General features: G+C 38.7%; 4 protein-coding genes and 1 non-coding gene across 6 annotated transcripts; 4 read left to right on the top strand and 1 right to left on the bottom strand.

The window, feature by feature from the left end:
* Positions 1-10: 10 nt before the first annotated feature.
* On the bottom strand, positions 11-6880 carry LOC133731522 (uncharacterized). 2 transcript variants are annotated; one of them, XM_062158885.1, is made up of 20 exons: positions 6660-6880; positions 6451-6545; positions 6235-6337; positions 5943-5965; positions 5465-5652; positions 4874-4990; positions 4699-4741; positions 4529-4617; positions 4249-4353; positions 3606-3660; positions 3201-3297; positions 2707-2920; positions 2456-2615; positions 2335-2372; positions 1971-2040; positions 1794-1895; positions 1660-1712; positions 664-1546; positions 524-573; positions 11-439 (listed from the first exon to the last, which is right to left on the bottom strand). In XM_062158885.1, the coding sequence occupies exons 3-20, from the start codon at positions 6274-6276 to the stop codon at positions 270-272; spliced, it is 2499 nt and encodes an 832-aa protein (XP_062014869.1). In that variant the 5' UTR covers positions 6277-6337; positions 6451-6545; positions 6660-6880; the 3' UTR covers positions 11-269. The 2 variants fall into 2 exon arrangements, with proteins under 2 accessions (XP_062014869.1, XP_062014870.1); XM_062158886.1 differs by having other exon boundaries at positions 1660-1685.
* A 1200-nt stretch (positions 6881-8080) lies between these two features.
* Positions 8081-8185, top strand: LOC133734946 (small nucleolar RNA snoR100). Its single transcript, XR_009858691.1, has one exon. It is a non-coding gene; the product is annotated as a small nucleolar RNA snoR100 (small nucleolar RNA).
* A 1977-nt stretch (positions 8186-10162) lies between these two features.
* Positions 10163-10627, top strand: LOC133730275 (uncharacterized). The gene has a single exon (XM_062157901.1). It carries the CDS (start codon positions 10163-10165, stop codon positions 10625-10627), a length of 465 nt encoding a protein of 154 aa, XP_062013885.1.
* Positions 10628-14887: 4260 nt separating this feature from the next.
* Positions 14888-15382, top strand: LOC133730274 (protein DOWN-REGULATED IN DIF1 11-like). Its single transcript, XM_062157900.1, has one exon. It carries the CDS (start codon positions 14888-14890, stop codon positions 15380-15382), a length of 495 nt encoding a protein of 164 aa, XP_062013884.1.
* Positions 15383-17924: 2542 nt separating this feature from the next.
* Positions 17925-18389, top strand: LOC133730273 (uncharacterized). Its single transcript, XM_062157899.1, has one exon. It carries the CDS (start codon positions 17925-17927, stop codon positions 18387-18389), a length of 465 nt encoding a protein of 154 aa, XP_062013883.1.
* Positions 18390-19547: the final 1158 nt, after the last annotated feature.

Below are 19547 nucleotides of genomic sequence, written 5' to 3'. Positions count from 1 at the left end.
ACCCGTTTTTGTTTTGTTTGAACTCCTATTTTCATCAGATGATCCAGTTTCTTTATTTAATTTGTATACAGTAGAAAGAACTCAAGATTACTTTGTGCTCCTTTGTGTTACACTTGTAACGAATATTAGATAGCATTTTCAGTAGCACCAAGAGTTCCAAATTAGTGCAGATTTCTAGATCTGCCGGCAGTTTCTAATTCACCTATTGATTACACATCCTATGATATTAACAAGGAGAATCTTTACATCCATTAGACATGCCGAAGATGCTATATTTTCTTCATGCTATTCTGTGCAGCTGCGTCCTTCAATACCTTCTGCACACAAAGAAACTGAAGAACATAGCTCTGAAGCATCATAACCTGAGAAGATGAGTCAACGAATTCACTTTGCTGTTTAAGGAAAGTCTTTCTTTCCTGAGGCTCAGAATCTTCCATCTCTGTATTAGCAAATGAATGAATCATAGTGATCAGAAATTTGAAAACTAAACAATCATTTCCCACACAACCTAACATGTACATACCTTTGTTCCGACTTCGACATGGAAGAGGAATTTCAGAGTGATGGGATTCTCTGGCCACAATACAAACCTCTCAGTCTGAAATACAGATAGTGGAAAGCAGAAAAAGCTTAAACGAGCTATTTTATGTTTTTGCAACTTACTCTTTTTCATCCACTGTGTTTTGAATTTTATCTGGACTCTTCAAAAACGATGATGCCTCCTCAGTATGGTCAGGCATATAGGTTGCTTTTATACTTCCCTCATTTCGTCCTGAATCTGCATCCTTTGCTTTCTTGCATACACTGTACTTGTTCTTTGATCGTAAAGCACTTGCTGCATCTACACTTTCTGTGAGCAAGTTGTTCAGAATAGCATTTTCTTCCTCCTGTCTAGATTTTTCTTTGGGCTGGAATTTCACTTTTCCCTCCTCGGCCTTGCTAAAACTTTCTTGTGCTGACAAATCAGGAGATGGGGTCTGATCATGTGAACATGGATAAAGATTTGGTTTTGTTGGTCCACACCCAATGTTAGAGGTTACAGGAGGAGAGTCATGAAATGCAAATTTCTGAGAGATAAAACTGCCTGAAGGTGAACTCGCAACAGGTTCACAGTGTTCTGAAGGTCTGGCATCCACATGTAATTCTAGGCAATCGAATGCACCGAAAGGATCTCGAGACAAAGGCATAGAGCCTGCTGATGGACAGGAATTTTGATGGAAAGAACTGGAACCCGAATCTATATCAACTGACATGTATCTTTCCTCAGACCTCCAATTGCTGTTTGGGGTTGACTTTTCACGGAAAGGAGTGTTTGAGTGGTGGGAGGGTTTAAACTTTGATGATTTTGACATATTTGTACATCTCCCTGATCCATGTGCAATATTCTTCTGTTGAAAAAAATCCCTGCTTCTGTCTTGTGTCCTTTCCATAGAAGTTATGTCCACATGATATTTATGTTCAGGGTCGGCACATGAATTGCCATGTCTTCTCTTACTGTGTTTTCTGGTTGACTTTGGCAGCGAATCATCAGTTGCATTGACCCTCACTGACATTAAATTAAGGCAACAAGAGAAGTTCGGTTTAATGCAATAAGATATGAAGTTGGCAATACCAGAAACTAATACTAAATTATCTAATATTTTCAAGCAATAGATATACCTGCACTTGATGAGCATGACTCTTCACTGCCAAAAGACACAGAAGGTAATGAACTAATGATACATACGAGTCAATCATAGAGGTGGGGTGAAAAAATCAATGTGAAACAAAAAAAAGTCATAGCCACTCAATACCTCAGTAGGCTCGCATTATCCCTATCATATTCAGTTGCAAAGCAAGACCAATCAGGTCGGCTGGCTACACCTCCAAAATTAAATTTCCTTCGTGTATGCTCTCTGTATATCACCAAGACAAAACTCGTGAGTGTGTGTAGATTGATGATAGAAAGCTAGCTCAGTCGGTAGGCATACCTTGCCCCGGTGGAAAATATAAAATCAAGATCATTCTCTAATACTTGGTGCTTCGAGTATGAAGGTGACTCTGATTAGAGAGAAAAGAGAGGAACATCAAAACAAAAACCAGCAAAGCAAAGCCATAGATAAAGCAAAAAATTCCATTCTGTATAGAAGTACGATATCAAATTTTTTAACATTATCATTAGGGTCACAAATTAATCCTACCATGCAATGCAGATAGATCAGTTAAAAGTCGCTTGAGGTAGGAATTTAAAAACTATGCCTTCTAGAACCCTAAAATTATATGCTTATTGGCAAACATATAACAGCTTATAATTCTTCAGGCATAGTTCAAGTGAGAGTTTAAGACAGAGAGCACCTAAGATGTTGAACTTGTCTGTTATGCTTGAACAAAACCTGTACAGATGCCATAAATTAGCAAGACGAGACAGTATAATATATTTAAACTAGAATAAGAGAGGTAAACATTTAATGAATACCTCGTTGGGGAAAAGGGTTCTTCAAAAGTGAAATCTGACATCCCATACTCTCCATGCATCATATTATCAACAGATCTACGGTTCACTTCACTTGGCCTCCCCAATGATAAATCATGTTCCCATTCATTAAAAGAGTCTTCCTCAAGGTAGTTATACCTACCTGGTATTATTTATAGTCATATCAGCCTCTATTTGACACCTTTTAGAAGGAAATAACCAGAAGTAGAATAGAGTGGAGACAGTTACTTTACCATCCCATCTGTCTTTGTTGCCATTTTCAATATCGTCAAATATTCTTCTGCCTCCATAATAGGTTTCAAATTTACTATCATGACCATCATATTGTGTGCAATTTCTGAAAGTGGAGAATTTCTTCTTTGGATTACTGATTGAATCCATTAAATCCTCAGAGAACTCTAAATCATTGCTACTAAGGGGCATAGTGATATCTTGCATTACTGTGTCCTGCATTTAGCAATACATTAATAAGCCTCTATGTTACAATCTTAATGAAAACAGCAGCAGAAGATTAACCATATTGAAGCAGCATTCTGATGCATAATATACTAAAAATATTGAAGCAGCATGAACCATTCTATATGAGAAAACGTTCTAACAAGATAACAACTAGCCCTTTTAACAAGGAAACTTTTTAATGGAACATGTATAGGATAAGATCAATATACAGGAAGATACACATATATCATGTCAAATAAGCCACCTAAGAATTAATCATAACTCTAACCATTTCAATTTCAATATCATCCAGACGCTTCAGGTTCTTGAATGAGTTCACTTTCCTTGCACCGTGCAATGGTGTGGAGCAATCATAGGAGAAGGTCCTATAATCATAACAAATTTGAGCCGTCATACAGATATAGTTAGAATCTTCTATTCAAACCTAGAGTGCTTACTTCGATACCAAGGTAGCAGCAAAGTTTTAGTATTTAAGTCAAACCTGACCTTGAAATTTCACCCATTTCATGGAAAACAAGAAATACTTTAATACTAGAAGTGTAGTAATCTGGGTTGCAACAACCTTAGCTTCTCAAAAGTTATTTTATTTCTATAAAGAGATAAAAGAAAAAATAAAATAAAATAAAATAAAAGAGAAGAGCTGACAAACAATGTTTAGAATTGAAATAGTTACCTTCCAGGTTGTTTTGGTGAATGGACCGGTGTTTCCATTCCCACTTTTCCCAAACCTGATAGGTAAGAATGAGCAGTCAAGAATTTTATCAATGTTAGAGTGAAAAGTTAGTAGATCTCATGGACGCCAAAGCCTAACTAAGAACAAGTAGAAGTTACATCATGTCAATAGTTTGACAAACAATCATACAAACATCTTCATTTCTATTCTTTTCTTTGACAAATAAAGCAGAGCAAGCTATGACAGCTCTGAACTAAGAATGATGCATGTAAATACATCACATGTAAAGTTAACATGAGAAGAAAAAATAGCTGCATTGTTACTGATGGGATTAAACCTATCCTAATCCCAACCCGTTTTCCATCCCCTCATCACTGGGTGTAGCCCGAGATCTTCTTTGCTACTTGTTCCCAAAACAAGCAGTGCTGATGCCTAGACAAATTTAAGACTTCCTCCATTTTTTAGGTTATTGATTGTTCATCTTACTTCCAGAGAATTGGAAATAGACTTAAACCTTCCATTTATATCGAGCTTTCAGTGAAAACCACAAAATTTGATCAAACCGATGGTGAAAAGTAGTTTGTGTTGTATATATGAGTAAGAAATAAAAAAACGCAACTGAATTGAACTGAGAGAATCATACCTTCAACTGAAAATGCAACGTGAGCTTCATGGACTGGACTTCCTTCTACATGGTCATCCTCCAATCCATCATTGCCGAAAAAATCAAGCACACAAGACTCTGAAACTGAAGGGGAACAAGTTTGTAACTAACTTACTCAGAGTTATATATAACAACCTATAATGACAAGGAAGAAAGTGACTTTCAACGCACTAAGACCAAAGTTCCATGACAGCTTCACTCTTTTGGTACAACAAAACATAAGAAAGTCCAAGACAGTATTCAATAGATTTCTACTTACGCTGCTCAACAGGTGTCCTCGAGTTATGTGGTTTAGAATACATTTCATTGAAAGACTTTCTGTGATTATCAGGAGCAGTAGCGATAGCCCTGGTATGAAAAAAATACATCAGCTCTCCACAGAACAGGATGAAGTCTAGCAAAGCAATCATGCACAGACACATTACTCACTTTTTTGGAGATGCAACCTCTGAATGGAAGCCTGATTCAGCTCCTGTTTCAGCATTTAACAAATAATTCGTTAAAACAGCTTGTTCCACTTAATTAGTACAAAAGTATAGGGTCAGATAACAGAAGCTAGGTGAGGGAGGCATGAAAAGTTAAGAAGATGAAGTAGAAAGCGTACTTGCTTTGTTAAATTTAACAGAAGTGGGAGGAGCAACCATCTTTGAAGCAATTCTTAGTGGATCCTCTGAAAGATCATATGTCACTCTTGAAGCATTGACTTCTATATCTTCCCTTCCTTATATGGTTGTAAAAGTAGGAATGGAGGAAAAGAATAACAAAGAAACTTTGTTAAAAAGATAAATTGGAGGAAAGATTAAAGAGAAAAGATAGACTGATAGAATGATAGTGTCAGACAAAATGCAAAAACTTATTGGTTTATTCAAGAAGTAAAGTTGTGCGGAAGTCAGGACTTGTTAGTCACAATATCATAGCTAAGACTGAAGTTCAACCAATTTTAGTTGAAGTGCCATAACACTGCTTATCCTCAAACTTAGGACTTATGAGTTCTGAGTCCCTGACAATCTTTTATATTTCAAGAAAAATGTACATCATAGATCCACAGATAAAATATCTGATCCCCACTTGAATGACAATAATTATGATTCACATTATCTGATAATTTGAACTCTCAATAGTCATAACCCTCCACATAACAGCAGATAAATGAAAAATGCTCTTAATGACTTGCAGAATTTCGTTAAAAGCTTACCATTGGGGCAAGCAGATTTCTGTTCTTGGGAGACTTTCGACAAGTTGAGTAAACTGAGAATATCCAATGACTGATGTTCTTTGTCATGCTTCCCAGCTGTTTGTATATTATATGCATAGCTCTCTATCCCATTTGTTTGCTGCTGATGCTGTTGTTGTCGCCTTCTTTGTTCAAAATATTGTTTTTGCCTTTACAAAAAGAAGGGTCAGTACATGTACTACTAAATCTCTATGACATATAAGCTTTAACCGTCATTCCAATGTTCAACAGCATTATTCTTCAAGGAACGGAAATTTACTTAAAATGCACCAAATATGTATGTCTCTCAGTAGCTAGATTTTGCAACATAACCATTTGGTATTATACCAATATACTCATTAGACCTCTGTGCTGTAAGTTTTGCTTTTCACTGCGTAATTAAAAAAACTTCTGCTAATAAAGACGAGTACTGGGATAAAAATAAAGAAGGTTTCTGTACCTGTTCAGTGTAGACTTCCTCGACTGAAGATTCCCAAGTGCAAACAAGATGTATTATGTATAAAACAAATGTTAACATGTCAGAACATAATATCAGTATCATTCTTTCTAAATCAAGCCTACACTACAACTAAGATACTGGTTAAAACAAAGAATTGGAAGTCTTTCGAAAATTCCAGCGCTATAAACTTGTAACGGAAGATTTAAGTAAAACAACTGCTATAGTTGAACCTCGAAAGGTACAGAAGTCACAACCGGTTCTTATGATAACTGTAAGTGGAAATGACACTTACAGTATTCACTTTCCTCCTTGAACCTCCCATCCATTGCAACATTGTTGAAGATACAATCTTAAAGTTCACTCCCAAGGAATTAAAATTGAACACTCATCAATTTCTGAAGCACCATTCGTTCATTTGCAAAAAGTACCAAAAGTGATCAGTTTCAAAAACCGAAATGAATACAGTAATCGTGAAATGGAGCCAATCAAGGACCAAAATGCACACAACCTAACAACTTCCGCATGAAATCTGAAAGAGAACGCTTGCTAAATCGAGCTAGGGTTTAATCACTTCAGCTTCCAGAGCTTACCAACCTCAAAAACCTAGAATCGAGAAAGAGGAACAGAATCACAGAGCGAGGAGTTGAAAATTGAACTAGAGCTAAAAATCAAAGAGACTCGCGCATCAATTTCGTTGTGTAGCAGAACATCAATTACCTGTGAAATTAGAAACTGCTTGAAGAGCACCGACTCAGTGATTCGGTACCACTCGGAGGCTTGGTTTTCTGATCCGGAGAGATAGTGACGGCGGCGGTGATGATGATGAGGACGGCGGCGATGACGATACGTATAGAAGAAGAAGGGCGAAAGCGAAGTAGCGTGGAGTGGTTTTGCGGTTCAGATTGAACATGGAGATATGAAGAAGAAGAAAAGGCAGGGCTTTTGGAATTTTGGTTTGAGAAATTTGATTTGGCGCGTTATTAGTGAAATAACGGATATCTAAGGGAGTTTGAGGCCTAGAAATGGTGCCTGACCCGAGCCCAAACCCATTTATCAGGGCTTGAGCATAACATGTTGGGTATTGTAGAGAGCCCAGGACCAATGGAGAGTGAGAGATTAAGGGATTCACTTTTTACTTAAAAAAAAAATAAAAATATGAAAAAACAACGCATAGAGTAGTAGAATCATGTTATGGTGGTCAATTAACTGTTGTTAGATTCAAATATAATGGTGGAAGATAAAGAGCATTCCAACTGCATTATTGTTTGTCACCATTAATTCTAAATCTCAAACGACAGTTGAGCACGACTGACTGACTACAAAACTAACTAATCATCTGAAGAGAACTGCGGAGTAGTACTTTGAGAATGAGCGATTTACAATAGGACATTTGAACTTATGATCTTAGTTATCGACTAATGGGTTACTAGTTAGTTGACTAATCAGTCTGCTAGTTTAGTGGTCAGATCACTGGTTATGTTTGCTTGTCCATTGGTGGTGTTGTTGATCTGCACTATTGTTCAAAGGTGAAGAAAGGAGAAATTGGTTAGGATTGTTTTGTGTACATATCTGAGGACAAACTAATTGAATATTAAAACATGATTTGTTTTCTTTCTTTGAAGACTAAAACATGACTTTTTTTGTTGTCATTGAATTTTGACAAGAAAAAAAAAAAAGTAAAAGAAAACCGCCATGTAAATACTTAGTGCTGGGCCTCTGGCTAAAGTCACAACTCACAATGTAAATCCCAGAACTTCGATAACTACCCAAAAGTACCATGCCGGATAAAACGGGGTCAAAACCCGAGCTCAAGGGTATTTCTGTTAAATTATACAAAGAACGACCCTCCTTTGTAATTTTACCAACCCTTAAACCCTATTAGGCCTCTCCAACCGCGCCTATAAATACTAGAGCAGAAGAAACACTTCCTCGCAGCCGAGCATTGTTGGGCATCTTCTATCTTGTTTACATGATCTTGTTTTCTGATATTCTAAGCCATTGGACTAATTGAGTCCTGGGTTTTTTGATTTCGTCTATGATTGTGTTGAATGGTTTAGGGTTTTAGATCTGTGTTGTTTCTGTTTAATGGTTTTAGGGTTTAAGATCTGTGCACAATAAGCCGATGCTCTGGATGATTCAAAGGAAGGAAGCATGGTGATGTGCACAGAAATTGAATTTACGGGTCCGCATGTCTGCCCTCTCTGATCTTCTCTGATTTGAGGGCCTGGTTACGACCCACATCTTCTTTCTCGAGTGTGTTTTTCATTTTGTCTTTGTGATCTTTGTGCTTGGTTTCTTATCAATACATGCTGGTGTGCAAGAGTTTCCCTTTAAGCTTTACTTGTATACACAACTAAAGTCTATAGCTGTTACATTCTTGCTGTCGTTCTCTCTGTTTTTCTTGGTCTCTTTAGTGTGTAAAATTTTTGGTGGATAAATGAAATTGCAGAACAAAAATGTAGGGAGATTGCAGGCCTATAAAGCTTTGAATTTGCAAGCTGTTTTTCCGAAAACCAAGTTTCATTCAGAATGAGGGTGCTAAGCTCATCTATATGATGACATTTCAAGTAAAAGACAAATCCTAAATTGAAGTGTGGTCAGGGAATTTCAAGAAAATCTGGGTTAAGCTTTTGAGGACTTGGGCATTTTATTTGGACAGAAGCCACGGAACCATAAACATTCGGTTATTGATAGCCAAACTGAACAATAAGAAGGGGTTAGAATTCAACCCAAGAAAGCAGTAAAACCATCGAAAACCATTTTCCAACATCAAACAAAACTACGCATTACTAAAACTACAATTGTGTTCAATCGTGGCCCGGTTTGACAACAATGTGTTTGCCACGGTGGGTTCGGTCCTAGCAAGTGTAGCATTGTGAAATTAGCAAGAGCACAAGAATTATCAGGTTGATGAATCCATAACCCGTCACGGAAGCCACGGAACCATAAACATTTGGTTATTGATAGCCAAACTGAACAATAAGAAGGGTTAGAATTCAACCCAAGAATGCAGTAAAACCATCGAAAACCATTTTCCAACATCAAACAAAACTACGCATTACTAAAACTACAATTGTGTTCAATCGTGGCCCGGTTTGACAACAATGTGTTTGCCATGGTGGGTTTGGTCCTAGCAAGTGTAGCATTGTGAAATTAGCAAGAGCACAAGAATTATCAGGTTGATGAATCCATAACCCGTCATCTTTGACTATCCGTTCCCATCATTGGGATATACCATTGTGTCCCTTTTAGCTACTTATATTCTAGAGCAAAATAACTTGCAATTTTTTACGGGTCGCTCTCTGTTTTTCTGTGTCTATTCATATTCACTATTCAGTGAAAACTGAAGAGAGCTTCGAATGAAACAATTGCAAAAACTAATTTCCTTTTTTGCAATGAGGTTCCTAAGATCGTCGAAGACTATTGCATTTGTTGAGATGATTACTTGATTACTAGACGATTGCATTAAAACAAGAACAATATATAGGAAAACCAACATAGCAGAAATTTTAAATCTAATTGGTTAAGTTACAGTTTGACCGGTAATTAAACCCAAGAATTTCTTAATCAATAAGGAACGTAGATAATTCAATTTAAGCAAAACCGATAAGGAACGTAGAATTTCTTATTGCACACTAGCTCATGACTTTTTAGCTACTTTAGCTAAAATTTGACTAAAAAAAGATGCTATAAGTGCAACAAGTGTAAGGTAATTTCAATCATAATAAAAAGTGTAGCTAGTTTTGTATCTAAATTTAAAAGAGGTGATTATTTAGAGATTTAAATAAATATCAGATCTTCAAACCGATGTAAGAATAACATAAAAGAGTGGGATGCGACACAGCGGAATGAAAAACTATAAGTTCAGTAAGATGTTATTAGCACTAACATCACTTGATCAAGTGATACTGTTAAACATCCCACTCTTTTAATAACATAAAAGAGTGGGATGTTTAACAGTATCACTTGATCAACGCATGTTTAGCAGTAACATTGCAATTCCAACCTATCATAGTATCATATATATCCATCTAGGATGAATAGATGTAACCAAACATTGTTTCACTTGAGTAAACGTAAATCAAATCAATAAAACAACTGAAACATTAATTGGGTTTGAATGAATTCATGAATGGATGCACAATATAAAAACACGACAAAAATGGCAAAGATTTAATTTCCTCCGACATTTATCTAAAGTTAGTTGTCTTCAATTTAACATGGAAGGATTTGTCATGGTTGGTTTGGTCTTTGCAAGTGTATCATTACTCATGTCATCTGCAGCAGCTCAAGTTCCTGATTATGACTATTTACCCGATGAGTCCATTACCCCTGCTAGCTCTGAAGATGTTGAAGCCTACGCTCCAGTTACGATCGAGTATGGGTTTCCACCAGAGCCGTACCGTGGATATTATGACAATTTAGACCAATGCGAAGACAACTTCAACCTAAATTGTGTTAAAGAGATTTACCGCGGTATGTTCAAAACCGAGCCTCTTAATAAGAACTGTTGCAAGAACCTTGTGCAGATGGGATATGGCTGTCACAGTAGGTTAGCGAAATTTGCGAACCCGAGAAATAAAGCAAAAGCTTCCATGTCATTGGCTAAGAGTGTGCATATTTGGCAAAAGTGTGTCTCAGTTGTTGAAATTGGTCGATTCCCTGCTGGTCCTGCTCCTTTCTAATCTCATCTTGCTGTATAGTATATCACAGAATTTGAATTGGTAGAATCTTCTGGCTAGGTAGTTCGGTATAGTATATGTGCCATCGATCCTCAAGAAGCTTTTCACAAACATGCATTATTGTTGCTAGCTAACTCCAAGTTGTCGATCTGCGTTTGCTACTTTCCTAGCTTTAAGCCCAACCATATTAGGCTTTAGGTACCGACCACCAGGAACGAAATAGAATCTAAATTCTATGGAGCTAGCAGAATAAGAACGCATTGAATTGGGGGGCCATTAACGTATTCTTATTTTACAGTTTTATTATTTGAATGGTTCATGTTAATTTAAAACATAATGTAAAGAGATTGTACATTAGAGATATTCTTTCAGTTTTTCATGAGTATTAAATAGTTGGTGGATCACTTAAGACAAAATGTTGTCATAACTATCCATTTATTGAAGTACATTTAATTCTCGATTGATCAATATCTCTTATGTTTCGTAAGTAGAGGTGGCAAACATGCTAGCCCAACTCACTAAATGGGGCTTCGGGCCAGCCTATATACTAAAACATTAAGCCCAATCAGGCCTACGGCCTAAGCCCACAACGTGCCAAGCCGTGCTCGTGTCGGGCCAATAAAAGGGTTGTACCTTTTGTATCGTGCCGAAAATTAAAATTAGTCGACCCCAGTATTATAAATACAAGTTGTAACTCATGTACCACCAGAAACTATTCATTAAAATTTAATGTAATAAGTTTATTGTCTATAAATTATATACCCTAAAACTCTCTCTCTCGAGAACACTAAGCTTGCGGCGGCAAAGGTAGCTCTAGCCTCGTCCGGTGGGTCTCCGGCGTCGCCTTGATGTCGTGGTGATGCTGCCGGACGGGAGACACATGGTGTAGCCCTATCTTTGCTTATGGTTTTGATAGGTAGCTGGTTTTATTGGATTGACACAGCTTGGGGCTGGAGGATCGTGCGTACCGGTTCAGATCGACGGCGGCGGCTGGGTTCTCTTTCGTTCCTGACGGAGGCGGCTGGGTTTCGATCCGGACGGCGGCGGTTGGATTTTGATCCGGACGACTGCAGCTGGGTTTCGCTCCAGACGGCGGTGAGTGTGCAACCCATACCAGGTTGGGGTCCTGTTTCAATCTGTGATGCGGTTCGTCTCTCTCTTCTGGGTTGGGCGCGAGATCGGAGGTGGTGGCGGCGAGGCGGGGTCACGGCGGCAATCTGCAGACGTGCGTGGAGCTTGAAGGCTTTGGGCTGTGGAGAGAAGATGGGCTGGGCTTCGATGTTGGGCCTTAGTAGGCTATCCTTTAGGGCTGCTGTTTATTGGCCTGGGCCTTCACTTTGTCAATTGGGCCAAGTGTTTGGACCTAGGGCTATAGATTGTTAGTAGTGTTGCTTTCAATAACCCTTTTCTAGGGACTATGCTTGTAAGGTTTTCTTTCGGGCACTAATGAGTATAGTTTTACTCGGTCTATTACTACGTCCTAGGTTATCGTAGTAATAGGCTTGCTTTCATAAGTGAGCACTAGTTGTATAATGAATGGTCTTGTCCCTATGTACCAAGTGGTATCCCCACAGCCTCTTATCTATCTGTCAATGGTAGCGGAGGGGTATGTAATGGTCATTCTGGCCTGAGATTTATAATGACAATCATTTATCGATTGATTCAAAAAAAAAAAAAAAAAAGTCTATAAATTATATATTATATATTATCTTTATATCAAAAAAAATATAATAAATATTATACTATAGAAACGGAAAATATTCATTAAATAGTTGCAACATGTACCATGAAAACTATTCTTTAAAATTTAATGTTATAAGTTTATTGTTTACAAATTATATATTATCTTTATATTATTAAAAAGAATTACATTATAGAAACGGGCTAGGCGGCGACCTGCAATACGTCGTGCTCGGGCCGTGTCGGGTCCATAACGGGCTTTGGCCAAGCCGGGTCATTAGCCCAATGTTTCTCGGCCTAGCCCGACCAGTTAGAATAACGTGTTGGGGTCATACCAGGTCGCTAACGGGCTCATGTCGTGCCGGGCCGCTTTTAAATGTGCAGGGCTCGTGCCGTGCTCTGCCCTAGCGACCCGTTTGCCACCTTTATTCGTAAGTATTGGGAGAAAGTGAATAAATGACACAGTATTCTTGTGATTCATATTTCTGCTCTAAAAAACCTTATTAAAAAAGGGTCAACTTCTGCAGATTCCTACTCCTCCGGCAGCGGCCGTGACATTTAGGCAGGCCAACGGTGTGGGTCTACTGCCGAATGGGTGTTTGGATACTAGAGCTTAGCGATAGATCTTTGGGAGTGCTACGCTCAAAGTTTTGACTGGATTGTTTTCGGCAATGGTTTTTCTAGTTATCACTTCTAAGGCGCGGTGGTTGTGCTTACAGGGGCGGTCTTTGACAAAATGGGATGGATTTGGTTCTTGCTCCTCATTGATTCCGTGTGAGACATCGGCCTCTGGTGATGCTGGGACGTTTTGAATGTCTTTCAGGTTGTTTCAATCTAGTCGGGTTCGGATCTACTGGGAATATTCAACGTTTGAAACTTTTATGTTGTCGAAGTGGTGTTTCCGTCGAAGGGGGATCTAGCGGTGAGGATTGTTTTTAGCTGTGTTGTTCAATGCAATCGGTGTGCAGACAAAGTGGTGACTGGGCTGGGGTTGAGCTGATCCTGTCTGGGCTTTGGGCTTGGACTCTTAGGGCTTCACTGGGTTGTTATGGTTTTAGATAGTTTTTAGCTTATTTATTTCCAATAATTTCCTTTTTAGGGACCTATGCGCGCACTTTTGTTTTGAGCACCTTATTTATCTTGTTTTAGGAGTCCTAGCAAATCTTCTAGATTAGTACTAAAAAATGATTCAAGCTATTTGCAATCATGGAGCAATAGATGTCTATAGACGTATATGACTGTATGCCTATTCCTACGTACCACTGTCGGTACTAGCTACCACATCTTACTGTTTGTCTATATATGACAGCGGGGAATGTAATGGCCATTATGGCTTGTGATGAATGAAATTTACAATCCATCTTAGAATTGATTCAGAAAAAAAAAAAAAAAAAAAAAAAAATTATTATCGATTTCATTGTTTCTTTGCAGAAATAATAGATGCAGATTCATTAATTCTAAATGATAGTGGTCGGACAAATAAAATTATCTACGAATAAATCAAATTGTAGAAAAAAAATGCAGGGAAAGATTGTAGGCCTATAAAGCTTTGAATTTGCAAGCTGTTTTTCCCAAAACCAAGTTTCATTCAGAATGAGGGTGCTAAGCTCATCTATATGACATTTCAACTAAAAGACAATTCCTAAATTGAAGTGTGGTCGGGTAATTTCAAGAAAATCTTGGTTATGCTTTTAAGGACTAGGGCATTTTATTTGGGGATCCTTTAATTGGACAGAAGCCACAGAGCCATAAACATTTTGTTATTGATAGCCAAACTGAACAATAAGAAGGGTAAGAAATCAACCCAAGAAAGCAGTAAAACCATCGAAAACCTTTTTCCAACATCAAACAAAACTACACATTACTAAAACTACAATTGTGTTCAATCGTGGCCCGGTTTGACAACAATGTGTTTGCCTTGGTGGGTTTGGTCCTAGCAAGTGTAGCATTGTGAAATTAGCAAGAGCACAAGAATATTCAGGTTGATGAATCCATAACCCGTCATCTTTGAGTCCTCGGGAGTACTTGACTATCCGTTCCCATCATCGGGATATACCATTGTGTCCCTTTCAGCTACTTATATTCTAGAGCAAAATAACTTGCAATTTTTTTACTGGTCGCTCTCTGTTTTTCTGTGTCTATTCATATTCACTATTTAGTGAAAACTGAAGAGAGCTTTGAATGAAACAATTGCAAAAACCAATTTCCTTTTTTGCAATGAGGTTCCTAAGATCGTCGAAGACTATTGCATTTGTTGAGATGATTACTTTATTACTAGACGATTGCGTTAAAACAAGAACAATATATAGGAAAACCAACATAGCAGAAATTTTAAATCTAATTGGTTAAGTTACAGTTTGACCGGTAATTAAACCCAAGAATTAAGAAATCAATAAGGAACATAGATAATTCAATTTAAGCAAAACCGAACAATAAAGTAGATAATTCAATTCAAGCAAAACCGAACAATAAAGAGGAATCGGATTAACTGAACCCATGAAAGCACTATAAAATAAACCACTGAAAACCTTTTGTCCAACATCAAACAAAACAACCTTGCATTAGCACAGTTTGGCTTTAAGAATGGCTAGAGTTGATCAAAATGTGTTTGTCAAGGTAGGTTTGGTGTTAGTAAGTGTAGCACTATTCATGTCATCATTTGCAGGAGCTCAAGAATATGAGGTTATCTATCAAGTTTCTGAAGATGCTGCGGCGAGCCCTATTGGCATCGAGGTTGACTATTTAGTCATTGATGATGCCTTCCCTCCAATTTCTTCAGAAAATGGTCAATATGCGTTCCCTCCTAACCTATCACCGGAATCTTATAAGAAGTTGGATGAATGTGTAAATAAGATTGCAGAATATTATGCTGAAGAGATCTTGGCCAGAATTTTTAAAAGCGAACCTCTCACTACGGATAATTGCAAAGCCCTTCTGCATTTGGGATATGATTGTCACATCCGGTCAGTGAAAACTCTGCTCTCACTTTCGGAACTAAAAGAAAAGGCTTCTGAGATACTGCCTAAAAGTGTGCAGATTTGGGAAACATGTGCTTTTGTTGCCCCTTCTCCTTTCTAATTGATCTTATTGCACACTAGCTCATGTAATCCATCCATACAAATTAGTTAATTACAATTTATTTAACTGTGAGCTTCTTTTTGTCATCATGTTAAATTTAACAATGTCTTATTTCAGAAAAAAAAAAAACAATGTCTAAAAAAATTTGTAGAACGCCTAATAATGTGGGGAGTGCATTTTAAATTTCTCAGTTCGCAGTTAATTTGTAGAAAAAGTGATGGTGAATTTAGTTAAATATCTGACAATGTAATTAACAATATCTTTCTTAAAAAATGAAAAGACAAATTTTTTTTTCTTTGATCGAGATCACACGGCATCTTCAAATGCTTTATAGGCCAAAGACTAATCCGTGTCGGGAGGTCATGTCAAAACACTTCCTCCCCCTAGCCACAAAAGGTAAACTAGGATTTAAACTTCAATCAATGTTAACTGAATTTGAATCAAGGTATGAGAGTTCCACGCTTAGAGACTTTTACCAACTCCACCACCTGTGGTGGTTTACAAGACTAAACTTCTACCTTTTATTTGGCATATGCTCAATAATTTTTTAGGGAAACTCAGGGAAATAAAAGAATTTTGTAAATAATAACAGCATCTTTAGCAGATTTTCTATTCTAACTCCTTAGCTATTTTGGAGAGTATGTTTCGCTTTTCATCTATTTTAGCAGCTGCACCAGACTTCTAAATGACTCTCCATTATAACTTTTAGCTATCTCGCTCCTAAATATATAGAGCGAGATGAGGATCTCTATAATTTTTTTTTTTTTTTTTTTTGATCAAATAAGAACTTCATTAATAATGAACTGCTTACAACGAGTTTTTGGCGACATCTCTTACTCAGAGATGGCCACTAGACTTCCCACTGGGAACTCTATATACTGACTCTAAACTTGCACTACAACTGTATGACAAAGACAATAAACGCAGGAGCAGTAAATCCTTGACATCGCGCCTCTCATCCAGCCAGTAAGGACTCTAAGACTAGACAACTCACTTGTGTCAACACGAACTCACCAACCAGAGTCCTCCTGACCAGCTTTTGATCGACCAAGCCAACACTCGTTGTGACCTAAACTCGACCAAAAGGATTGCCGGACATTCAAACCTGGGACTAAAGAAAACCCAACACCATCACCACCTAATTGTCGACACCATCCATCCACCACTGCTCCAAAGCGCCATCGCCTCCAACCCGAGATCAAACAAGAACATTCCCACTAGAAGGCCAAGGATGGTTGTCTATGCCAGTATGCCACCGCCAGACAATTTCGTCACCGCTGCTGACCTAACTCCAGAACAGGAACGACCTCTAGACCGCCAAATAGAAGATTGTCTATGCCAAAAATTGCAGTGCACCCGACCCAACAGCTAATACTTTAAACAAAACAAAAGAAACCAAACCCTAAAAACTAGTGATAACTGCCCACCACCAAGGGCCCAACAAAATTAAACCCGGCCCAACTGTATAATCACTGCAGCCCATTAGCTAGGCCAACAAACCTTGCACTAGACCCACCACCGTGGCATCACCGGTTCCGTCGTACTGCCTCCAGACCACCACCGCCCTAGTCAGTCCACCACCGGCGCTCCACCATCCAAACCACATCCAACCACCGCTTTGTAACAGCCAAGCCCAATCCAGTTTCTGTCGGGCCACTACCACTGTATCGCCGCCTCTGCCGGACCACCCCAGCGGTCTAACCACCTCCACCAATGTCCTGCAGCCACCCCCGTTCAAGCACGAGAAAAGCAAACAGAAAACTGATGACAACAGTAGACCGACGGATCCAAGACAGAAGGCACCACCACTCCAGAGGTCAACCGATCCCAATCTCGGCGATCCCATTCGCACTACAGCCAAACCACCGCCACCGATCTCTATAATTTAAAACATTCATTTTAAATTATTTTATGTAATTTATAAATACATTTAAACTATTTAATCTTTATTTAAAAAATAACATAAATTCAAAAGTAGCTAAAATATAGTGCATTGATGCAGACGTATTTCTAAAATGACTTTTAATTACTTTAGCTAAAATTTGACTAAAAAATGGCTAGCATTGCTAAAGATGCTCTAAGTGCAACAAGTGTAAGGTAATTTCAATCATAATAAAAAAGTGTAGCTAGTTTTGTATCTAAATTTAAAAGAGATGATTATTTAGAGATTTAAATAAATATCATATCTTTCAAACCGATGTAAGAATAACATAAAAGAGTGGGATGCGACACAACAGAATGAAAAACTATAAGTTCAGTAATTAAGATGTTATTAGCACTAACATCACTTGATCAACGTATGTTTAGCAGTAACATTGCAATTCCAACCTATCATAGTATCATATATATCCATCTAGGATGAATAGATGTAACCAAACATTGTTTCACTTGAGTAAACGTAAATCAATTCAATAAAACAACTGAAACATTAATTGGGTTTGAATGAATTCATGAATGGATGCACAATATAAAAACACGACAAAAATGGCAAAGATTTAATTTCCTCCGACATTTATCTAAAGATAGTTGTCTTCAATTTAACATGGCACGATTTGTCATGGTTGGTTTGGTCTTTGCAAGTGTATCATTGCTCATGTCATCTGCAGCAGCGCAAGTTCCTGATTATGACTATCTACCCGATGAGTCCATTACCCCTGCTAGCTCTGAAGATGATGAAGCCTACGCTCCAGTTACGATCAAGTATGGGTTTCCACCAGAGCCGTTCCGTGGATATTATGACAATTTAGACCAATGTGAAGACAACTTCAACCTAAATTGTGTTAAAGAGATTTACCGCTGTATGTTCAAAACCGAGCCTCTTAATAAGAACTGTTGCAAGAACCTTGTGCAGATGGGATATGGCTGTCACAGTAAGTTAGCGAAATTTGCGAACCTGAGAAATAAAGCAAAAGCTTCCATGGCATTGGCTAAGAGTGTGCAGATTTGGCAAAAGTGTGTCTTAGTTGTTGAAACTGGTCGATTCCCTGTTGTTCCTGCTCCTTTCTAATCTCATCTTGTTGTATATCAGTATATCACAGAATTTGAATTGGTAGAATCTTCTGGCTAGGTAGTTCGGTACAGTATATGTGTCATCGATCCTCAAGAAGCTTTTCACAAACATGCATTATTGTTGCTAGCTAGCTCCAAGTTGTCGATCGGTATTTGCTACTATTAATGTCTAAATGTTCAGCGGTAGCTAAACCTTTGTTAACGCTGATCCAATAGGCGGATCGATACTTGTGATGTTCTCAACGTTTCCGCTACCTGTCAAGTAAAATACAGAGGGCGTCAGAGGGAGACCGCGCTGGGCGGTCTTCAACTCTCTGATGCCTAAGTTAGTCATTGTATTTATGTTGACAAAGTAACAGTAGGTAAGTATTAAATGCGTGATTAATGAGGAGAGATGAGAGAACCTTTTATAGGTGAGGAGGAGGTTGATCTTCTCTTTGTTTTTGATGTGGGACTGATGTGCTTCAGTCCCCAGCTCTGGAGGCTTCTGATGTTATCTTGCCGCGGCGCGTGGCGGCGCGTCGGCGGTGATCTGAGGGTGATTCGAGGCTCAGGCTGTTGCCCGCCTGGCTGTGTATCTGCATGCTATTCCTTTGGTGGGAATTAGTACTTCTGGCGGTACAACGAGTGTAGCCCATTATAGCTAATTATGCTTGCAAATGTACATGTATGTACAAGTCCCCCAAGTCCCCAGTCAAGGAGGGCAATCTTGGTTGGGGAGTTGTTCAGCGGTTTGAAGCGTTATCTTCCGCTAGACTTGCAATAGCATAATTAGCATCAGTGCGTTGTCAACCATGGATTTACTGAGCAAACGCTTTATATCCTTTCGGGTGGGCCCCTGGTAGTCCCCCCAGGGAGTCCCCCACTCCCCGGTGAAGATAGACCTCCGGACGGTCAGCAAATTGTTTGTTGAGGGGGAGCTGCACGGAGCAGAGGGTGTTGGGTAGCGAGCCCAATCTTTAGTACCCAAGTGACGGGGTTAACGTGCCTGATCAGGGCCGTCGTAGACTGTTGACAAGTCCCTGTGTCCCGTAGGGACGGTCTGACGGTAACGCCGCGTGGCGGTTGTTGTCAGAGTGAGGCGTGGCCTCGGGATCCACCGTGGCGGATATCCCCCCGCTAACTGTAGCAGGAAGCAGCGTCCAGTAGACGTGCT

This window comes from Rosa rugosa, chromosome 2 (assembly GCF_958449725.1).
Source record: "Rosa rugosa chromosome 2, drRosRugo1.1, whole genome shotgun sequence".
Classification (NCBI taxonomy): domain Eukaryota; kingdom Viridiplantae; phylum Streptophyta; class Magnoliopsida; order Rosales; family Rosaceae; genus Rosa; species Rosa rugosa.
The sequence above is the reverse complement of the archived record's forward strand: the minus strand, read 5'-3'. Positions and strand labels throughout refer to the sequence as shown.

Excerpts from the sequence above, each read along its gene's own strand:
- LOC133730275 (XM_062157901.1), top strand. The coding sequence starts at position 10,163 with ATGGAAGGATTTGTCATGGTTGGTTTGGTCTTTGCAAGTGTATCATTA.
- LOC133730273 (XM_062157899.1), top strand. The coding sequence starts at position 17,925 with ATGGCACGATTTGTCATGGTTGGTTTGGTCTTTGCAAGTGTATCATTG.
- LOC133731522 (XM_062158885.1), bottom strand. The coding sequence starts at position 6,276 with ATGTTGCAATGGATGGGAGGTTCAAGGAGGAAAGTGAATACT. Across the intron at positions 2,616-2,706 it reads CAACAAAGACAGATGGGATG|GTAGGTATAACTACCTTGAG; the intron begins GTAAAGTAACTG and ends AAATAATACCAG. Across the intron at positions 574-663 it reads AACACAGTGGATGAAAAAGA|AGAATCCCATCACTCTGAAA; the intron begins GTAAGTTGCAAA and ends TATTGTGGCCAG.
- LOC133730274 (XM_062157900.1), top strand. The coding sequence starts at position 14,888 with ATGGCTAGAGTTGATCAAAATGTGTTTGTCAAGGTAGGTTTGGTGTTA.